The sequence below is a fragment of the Octopus bimaculoides genome, chromosome 8 (assembly GCF_046866305.1).
Source record: "Octopus bimaculoides isolate indiv1 chromosome 8, ASM4686630v1, whole genome shotgun sequence".
NCBI classification, from domain to species: domain Eukaryota; kingdom Metazoa; phylum Mollusca; class Cephalopoda; order Octopoda; family Octopodidae; genus Octopus; species Octopus bimaculoides.
Window position 1 is genome coordinate 32,765,987 of NC_142935.1, and position 9,246 is coordinate 32,775,232.

The 9,246-nt window shown below is 40.7% G+C and overlaps 2 protein-coding genes across 4 annotated transcripts in view; both read left to right on the forward strand.

Moving 5' to 3' along the window:
- LOC106869964 (uncharacterized) overlaps positions 1-3,794 on the forward strand; it is a 34,908-nt gene extending 31,114 nt beyond the window's left edge. For all 3 annotated transcript variants that reach the window (XM_089356337.1, XM_089356335.1, XM_014915910.3), the window contains one exon: positions 3,206-3,794. In XM_089356337.1, coding sequence (XP_089212463.1) covers positions 3,206-3,409 — 204 coding nt within the window. In that variant the 3' untranslated portion in view covers positions 3,410-3,794. The remainder of the gene's footprint in view (positions 1-3,205) is intronic.
- Positions 3,795-6,157: 2,363 nt separating this feature from the next.
- The window catches only part of LOC106869962 (uncharacterized), a 7,323-nt gene continuing 4,234 nt past the window's right edge, over positions 6,158-9,246 (forward strand). Inside the window, exons 1-2 of the mRNA XM_014915907.3 lie at positions 6,158-6,661; positions 8,896-9,024. Of these exons, the coding sequence (XP_014771393.2) occupies positions 6,323-6,661; positions 8,896-9,024 (468 nt within the window). The 5' untranslated portion in view covers positions 6,158-6,322. The remainder of the gene's footprint in view (positions 6,662-8,895; positions 9,025-9,246) is intronic.

Below are 9,246 nucleotides of genomic sequence, written 5' to 3' on the forward strand. Positions count from 1 at the left end.
AAGTTACTTGAAGCATTTAACGAAATAGAAGGGGATATAGCATCATACAACGTGGAAGACAATTGGAGATTTCTGCGGGACAACCTGTTGAAAGCCACCGACCAGATTTGTGGGTGGTGTAAGGTCCCCTCCCGACCCAGAGTAACGTGGTGGTGGAACAAGGAGGTAGACAGGGCTATTAGACAAAAGAAACAGGCTTGGAAGGACTGGAAGAACGGTGGTAGCAGGGAATTGTACCAATGTGCCAGAAGGGAGGCTAGGCGACAGGTTTATTTAGCCAGAGGGGAAGCAGATAAGAAAAGATTTGCCAATGTTCTACGCCGTGAGGACCAAAGACTCAAGGTATTTCGTGTTGCAAGACAGTGTAGGAGAGAGAATAGTGATGTTGTAGGAGAGAAATGTGTTCGCATGGATGATGATACGCTTGCACTAAATGAGGATGCAAAGAAAGAGGTCTGGAGATGCCACTACGATAGATTGCTTAATAAAGAGAATGAATGGGAGGAAGAGAGCCTGCCGTATGTCGACCCAATAGAGGGACCAGCTATCCGAGTTGATAGTACCGGGGTAGATAAAGCAATTAAGAGTATGAAGACCGGGAAAGCCCCCGGCCCATCAGGAATCACTGCAGAGATGCTCAAAATATCTGGCAGTGTTGGCTATAGCCTAGTCACCCGTATTACGAACCAGGTGATACACGAAGGAGTCATACCCAATGACTGGTGTAGCAGCATCATAGTCAACTGCTACAAAGGTAAAGGTGATGCTTTAGATACAAATAATTACAGAGGCATCAAGCTGTTAGATCAGGTTATGAAAGTTACAGAGAGGGTCATAGCCCAACTAATTAGGGAGCGAATCAATTTAGATGAGATGCAGTTTGGGTTCGTGCCAGGTAAAAGCACTACTGATGCCTTATTTCTAGTGAGACAGCTGCAGGAGAAATACCTAGCTAAGGATAAACCTCTGTACCTGGCTTTCGTTGACATGGAGAAAGCCTTTGACAGGGTCCCCCGATCCCTTATCTGGTGGTCAATGAGGAAACTTGGGATAGAAGAATGGTTAGTGAGAGCTGTGCGAGCCATGTACAGAGATGCTGCCAGTAAGGTGAGGGTTGGAAATGAGTACAGCACTGAATTCCGGGTAGAGGTAGGGGTCCACCAAGGTTCCGTCCTCAGCCCCCTCTTATTTATCATAGTCCTCCAGGCAATCACAGAGGAGTTCAAGACAGGTTGCCCCTGGGAGCTCCTCTATGCTGATGACCTTGCCCTAATTGCGGAGTCACTATCAGAACTAGAGAAGTTTCAGGTGTGGAAGCAAGGTCTAGAATTGAAGGGCCTTAGAGTCAACCCAGCTAAAACCAAAATCCTAATAAGTAGGAAGGTAGATAAAACACAAACCCCTTCAGGTAGATGGCCCTGCTCAGTATGTAGAAAAGGAGTAGGTAGTAACTCTATAAGATGTACCCGGTGCAAGCTATGGACACATAAGAGGTGCAGCAACATCAAAGGCAGGTTAACTAGCAAGTTAGTTTTTGTTTGTGGCAGATGTTCAGGTGCAATAAAGACTGTAAACAAACAGGAAACAACTTCTATTTCATTTCAGGGTGAAAAACTAGAGGTAGTCGATAGCTTCCGCTATCTGGGCGACCAAGTTAGTAGTGGGGGTGGGTGCGCTGAAAGTGTAGCTGCTAGAATAAGAATAGCCTGGGCAAAGTTTAGAGAGCTCTTACCCCTGCTGGCGACAAAGGGACTCTCACTCAGAGTAAAAGGCAGACTGTATGACGCATGCGTACGAACAGCCATGCTACATGGCAGTGAAACATGGGCTGTAACTGCTGAGGACATACGTAAGCTCGCAAGGAATGAAGCCAGTATGCTCCGTTGGATGTGTAATGTCAATGTGAATACCCGTCAGAGTGTAAGTATCTTGAGAGAAAAGCTGAACATTAGAAGCATCAGTTGTGGTGTGCAAGAGAGACGATTGCGCTGGTATGGACATGTGGTGAGAATGGATGAGGATAGCTGCGTGAAAAAGTGCCACACCCTAACAGTTGAGGGAACCCGTGGAAGAGGTAGGCCCAGGAAGACCTGGGCTGAGGTGGTGAGGCAAGACCTTCGTACATTGGGCCTCACCGAGGCGATGACTACTGACCGAGACCTTTGGAAATGTGCTGTGCGTGAGAAGACCCGGCAAGCCAAGTAAGATCGTTGCCAGTGCCCCTGGACTGGCTCTTGTGCGGGTGGCACATGAGATGCACCATTTTGAGCATGGCCGTTGCCAGTACCGCCTGACTGGCTCCCGTAGGATTTTCGAGTGAGATCGTTGCCAGTGCCCCTGGACTGGCTTGTGCGGGTGGCACATAAAAGACACCATTTCGAGCGTGGCCGTTTTCGTGTGGGTGACACGTAAAAGCACCCACTACACTCTCTGAGTGGTTGGCGTTAGGAAGGGCATCCAGCTGTAGAAACTCTGCCAAATTAGATTGGAGCCTGGTGTTGCCATCCGGTTTCACCAGTCCTCAGTCAAATCGTCCAACCCATGCTAGCATGGAAAGCGGACGTTAAACGATGATGATGATGATGATGATGATGATATATAATATATATATATATATATATATATATATATATATATATATATATATATATATATATATATATATATATATATATATATATATATATATATATATAAACTGTGTGAGTATGTCTGGATGTATGTGTATGTGTTGTTGAAATTGTTTTGCAAGCCCAGTAATTTTGAGGGGAGCAAGGCAATTGATTACATTGACCCCAGTGCTCAACTGGTACTTATTTTATCAACCTAAAAGAAGAAAGGCAAAATCAAACTCAGCAGCATTTGAACTCAGGATGTAAAGAACTAGAGGAAATTCCACTAAACATTTTGTGTGGTTCTTAAAATTAAAAAGATAATTGCTCACTGCTAAAAGTATAGTATAAATATTTATTTAGCAAATAGAAAGAGCAACCATGACTTCAGACACCAAAAATGAGTTGTTAAACAGAGAAAGGATTAAAGTTTAAAAAGAGACGAAAATATTATAAATATATATATGATTTGTTGTACAACCTCAGACATGTGTAGGCCATGTATCCCAGACCCTTTTCACAAAATATATCTTTTCATCACTAATGTATTTTCCAAAGTATTGATACACATGTAATCTTTGTTCTATTTTCAGTTCCTTTGTGAAGCCAAGAACATCACCTCTGTGACATCATACCTCAGGAAATTAGATCATGATGTGACTTATTCAGAATGTGAATATCTTCCAACAGCAGTGTATCCTGTAAATGAGGATAGCATGAAACTTTTGATGAGACTGTTTGAGAAAATATATTCTGTTCCAGAAGTTGTTAGAATATTTGATAACATTGCCGAATGAATTTGTCATTTAGACTCAGCTCAGCCTAGATTATGTAATGCCTACAGTCAAAGACGTTCCACCTATGACCATTCCTGGCCTTTTTTGTACAGCTAGGACTTCATTGTTCAAAGAGGATTTTTGAATGTTTTTTAAGACAGTAGGATGTGATTTGAGGGAGATTTGGTTGCAGCAGGTTTAGCAACTTTGTAGAAGCCCCGCTTTTCACTTCATTGCTGAATGACATGCAATAGCAAAGAATTGAAATACATTTCCTCATTTATGATAATTAAAAAAAAAGAAAACGACTAAAGTTTAAAAAAAATAAAACTTCATAGATCTTTACATTTAAAAAAATTATTTTGTTAATTGTTTGTAATGCAATAATAAAATTGTTTATATTGTTGTTGTTCTTAATATTTAACAGTTATTCAATTAATATCAACATGTAGGAGATGCACATCATCATCATCATCATCATTCTTATCATCCTCCTCCTCCTCCTCATCATCATCATTTTTAGGTCCACTCCTTATGCTGGCATGGGTTGGATGGGTCATCACAGACCTTGTCATTTCTTATTGGGTGCTATCATAGATTAGTGCTTATGCATGTTATTTCCTGGATTTCTATGTCTTGATGCCCTTTCTATCATTAATATTTTGGTGGAGTGTACTGGGTGCACTTTCTCATGGGCACCAATTCTAGAGTGATTCAATAAAAAGGTCCTCAGAATCCTACACATTCTCTGTTCATTTGCCGACAAGTTTATAGAATGTAACGAATGCATTTTTGTGGTGTCAGCTCTAGAAAGATTGTCTTGCTCATCAGTCACTCTTGAGAGAGCATAGTTGGTCTGCTATCTGTTGTGGAACCAATACAGGAAGTATGCTGCCTTGTACATAGGGCAATGAAGAGATTAATCAGTGAGATACGTAGATCAAGAAAAAAAAAAAGAGTGCGAATGATGCCAGCTGTCAGGCAAGGAGTGAATAGGGGAGAAAATGTGTAAGTGCCAAGAGTACGCAACCTAGGGCATTTAGAGTTGCTCAGACGACCAAGGAGGGATTAGGAGAGTGTGATGTCATCAGAAGGATCTGGAGAGCTTAGTGGAAGACAGGAGCTGTATTTTGATGTAAGCAGCTGACTTCTTTGGGAGGGAGTCAGGTAGGGAGTGATTGGCAACAGTAAAGGTAGGCGATAAGATTAGAGTAGATGACAGGTGACAATAGGAGTGGCTCTGAGAAGAGAAGAGCAATGACCAATAGTGGAGAAAGATGATATTGGAGTGTATCACGCAAAAGAATGAAAGTGGTGCGTTTAAAGCCTATGCCTCACTGTCTTACAGTATCACAGTTCTAACACAAGTTCCTGCCCTTCAAACTGAAAACCTTTATTGCCAAATAACAGAAGCTACATCAAGTGGGCTGGAAAGGCAGGTGTTTAGGAGAATCTGCTTATAGTATGCGCTTAGTGCATATTACTTCCATTCATGTGCAACGTACAAAGCTTACCTTCACTGTTAGCCTTCCTGTGATTCCACTACACCACTTATGTGTTCATAGTTTACACAGGATACAGCACATAGAGTTCATACTAGCTGCTTTTCTGAATATCAAATAAGGCTATTACCTGTCTTCTTTCCTACTAACATAAGTTTTTGCTAAGTTTATTTTGGAGTCTTCTTTTGATTTTTGCTTCCATATCTGTAATTTCTTCTGTTGTTCTACTATAGATTTAGCTGTAAGAACTACATCATCAGCATATGGAATTTCCCACGGGCAGCTGATCTTAAACTCCTCTGTGATGGTTTGTAAGACTATGATGAATATCTGGGGGCTGTGAACGTTGATGGACTCCTACCTTCACGCTACGTTCGTTGCTGAACACATTGTTGACTTTCACTTCACTCATTGCTTCTTTGTACATAGCTTGTACGAAACCATACAAGCCATTCATTTACATCTTATTCCTTAAGTCCTCCTCTGGATTACAGAGCGTCAAAGGCTTCTTCTACGTCAACGAAAACCAAGTATAGTGGTTTGCTTTTAGCTAAATATTTCTCATACCGTTGTCTTATTAGAAAAGTGGCATCTATTGCACTTCTTCCGTGCATAAAAACAAACTGCATTTCGTCAAGACTAATTCTGTTCCTGACTATTTGTGCTGTGACTCTTCGCGAACTTAATAGCCTGGTCTCTCCAATAACTTGGTGCCTCTGTAACTCCTTCTATTTAGTGGATCGCCTTTGTCCTTGTAGCAGCTTACAATAATACAGTTAGGCCAGTCGTTGAGTATAACACATTCCTCTTCTACATGATTAAATATTTAGATGATTATTGTGCACCAAATTGTTAGATTAGTTGCATCACAAAACTCTAAGAGCTTCAAACCCCCTCCATTCCTCGTACCATGGACATCACGGAAGCTATCGTAGTATTGACCAGCTTAGCCATTAAAGTTTCCAGCTCCGATGACGAAATCGCTGTTGACCGCCGCTGTAGCAGTCTGCAGAAGAGTCTCCCCTCCCTCCTCTCTCTCTCCATTCACACATACACTCAGAGTGGGTTTTAGCACGACATCTGTCTTTCAGATTCCCTCAGAAGGCATTGGTTTGTCCGCGGTGGTGCTCAGTGTGGTTGAACTGGAAACAAGTGGTTGCGAAGCGAACTTCTTAACCATGCACCTATTCTCTTCCCCCTTCCTCCCTCTGTGTGTGTGTATGTGTGTAGATATGTTTTAAAACATTGTTACGTTATACTGAAACAAACGCCTCCACTCACATGCGCACATCTTTGGCACGAGCGCGTAAAAAAAACAGAGTTAAGCACCAAACAAATAAATAGCAACGTTGTCAAAAATGGAAGGATAGCATTCAAAAGAATATGAACTTTATTTTCGAAGCAAATAATTAAAAAAAGTTATCTGCCATCAATGTTAAACAATTTAAGCAACAACGACGACTTCGCTATCGCTTGTAGCTACATTGATATAATTATACACGTAGCATTTTCGGAAAAAAACCGAGGGAAAAATAGTGTAAAAGCTAAAAAACAAGAAAAAAATCTCCCGAAAATGATGTCCTTCCGGAATGTTTTTGGTTGTTTAATTATGTTGCTTTCGTCGATTGCCGTTCACAGTAGGCGCTATAGAAGGATAGATCCTTTTTGTATTGGTAGAGAACTCACTCTTCTCCCTAAGGAACTATTCTGGAGATGTGGCGCCACCGTATCGATAAATGACGTACATATACCGCCTACAGTACAATATGGTGTAAGTTATCAGTAATAATAATTGTTTCTAATTTTAGACAGAAGGCCATGATTTTTTTCTTGGTGGGAGCGAAGGGGTTAATTAAGTAAATCGACATCCAGTTCTTGGCTGTTTCTTTATTTTTATCGATTACGGAGAGAAGAAAATCAAAGCTGACCTATTTATGCCACTAGCACGTCGTATACAATGTTCCTTCTATGAGCTTCTTCTAAACTGGCTTACTACTTACTTCTTTACCTGCTATTCCCTATAGCTGCCCCTTTGTTAAAATTAATCTATGCAGCTCTAATTTTTCTACTTAGCATGACTCAGTATCGGTTGTTGATAGCATCTGTCAATTCCCTCTCGACTAGTTCCGTAATCCAGTCCCTAAGATAGTTTCGCGCCAGAAAATATGTGTTTAGTTTCCAGTATCCTGGCCCTCGTGTACTGGTCTGTTTCAAGTTGACTGTACAGACCACATGATCGTGGTCTGTGTAGCATACTGTCTGAAACAATGGATAACTTACGCTTATTCTGTCTGCTAACCAAACGAAATTTTTTCTAACCACGACCTAGATGACCTGATAAGCTTTGTTCAAGTTCACGTTTGGCAAAGTCGGGAAATAATGGCAAAACTTGTCACACAGATGGAAGAGACTGAGAAGGTTTGAAACGTTTTTGAAGCCTCTCCAGTCGGCTACTTCTACGCTGTCCCTGCGAGCAACCAAAATTCCATTCCACTCGTCCTCTACCATAAATGAACAAGATCGTTGAGCAGATTTTTTTGTTTGTTTCTAAGTAGACTCCAGGCCATGTACATTTATACTACTTACTTTCAGCAAAAAGGCAATTTAGCAGGAGGAAAAGAAAACAAAAGAAAAGTTAGGATGATGGTCAATTACCCTGAGCTCTCCAAAATTATTTTGTCTAAAGTATTTTTAAAGTTACCCACTTACGAAGAAAAATGTTTTCTAAGGGACGATATACTTTTGACGTTGATCTCTCCAGAAGTTTCTCTTCTGGTTTCCTTGAGCCAGTTACGTTACCGAGGTTTCATCTCAAGTGAACATTTTCTCACTATTGGAACGTACATATTCCAACAGCTCCTTGCTATCCTTTCGGAGAACTATGTAGTTGAGGGATTCATTTCTAAATTGTTATTGCTGCTGTGTTTGTAGCTGTTCCAGCTCTTATTGCTGCTGCTGTATTTGTACCTGCTTTAGTTGCTGTTATTGTTGTTGTTACTTCGTCTCTTGTACTTGTTAAAACTTTTTTCTGATACGCTTGTTCTTTTGTTGTAGTTTCTGTTGCTGTGGCTGCTACTGCAGTTGTTATCATTGTTGTTTGGCCTGGTACCGCCAAACTTTTGTGTTCTGGGGATCAGGCTACAGGATTCATCCGTTCGTCCTCTCTTCCTTCTTGGCTGCTCTTCCACTACATGCAATTTGAACTTTTATGGGTCGGCCTTGGTCTGTTCAGCTTATGGAGGATGGAATTGTGTTGAAAGTGTGTAAGCAATTTATTTATTTTGCTGTGATCTCGGTTATTGTTGATATTGCTGTTGGTGGTGTATGTGGAGGGGAATCTTCTTCGAGAACCCATTGCTTCACATAACGAACACGCTCCGGTTTTCAAGTCCACCATTGACCACCATTGAATATTGGGATATTCAGACAATGCTTGTCAGAGTGTTGGAATTGTCTGAGAAAGTTTGCGAAAATGTGGCACATGCATTCATATTTTAGCTATTCTAGAAAATCCCTGCCTCTAAGATACTATTCCAATCGCCCTATAACACTAATGAACGAGATGTTCTTAGGAATGTCTCTGAAAGTTTGTAAAAATGTTTGTCGTTAAGGCTCTGTAAACGATTAAAGGTCATAAAGCGCCATTACTCGGTGCTGCTTAACTTCTGGAACGTTGACTTGCCATTTGGTTTTACGAAGATCGTGCCAAGCTATTCCAAAATAGCTCTGCTATGTCAGTTGATTCGCGCGGCAAAAATGTAGGTGAACAAGTGCGTCACAGAAACCCTGGTCTCGCTGATGGTTACCACGTCTAAACTTAGTGACTTTAAATCGTGCAGCCGTTTTGTTTAACATATTTTTAATCCTATCTTATCTTCCATTGCATTTTCCCATATAGGAAAAGTTTCCATTATGGGTGACATTGGCATATACATACACATACATACACATACATACACAAACATAAAATTAATTTTTCTCACGCATTTTTATATTTTTCTTCAGTTTTCTCAAAGCCTGAGAAATAGAAGGTACATCTTGATTGTGATAGATCCAGACATGCATTTCATAGAGAAATATTCTTCATATTCCCATAGGACTGATCATCTGCATTGGATGAAATTAAATTTTTCTGTAAGTGTTAATGCCGGATTGCTTAATGCATTTTTGTACTGGTGCGCGTGCATCCATCTGAGTGCACATGCATCAGTAAAAATATATGCATGTATATATATACATGCATGCACATACATACGCTGCACCTCGCATAAACACCCACACACGTATATGTATAAGATTTAAACAAACAACTACAAAAACACAACTGTACACAGATGCCCATAAATGTACCTACCT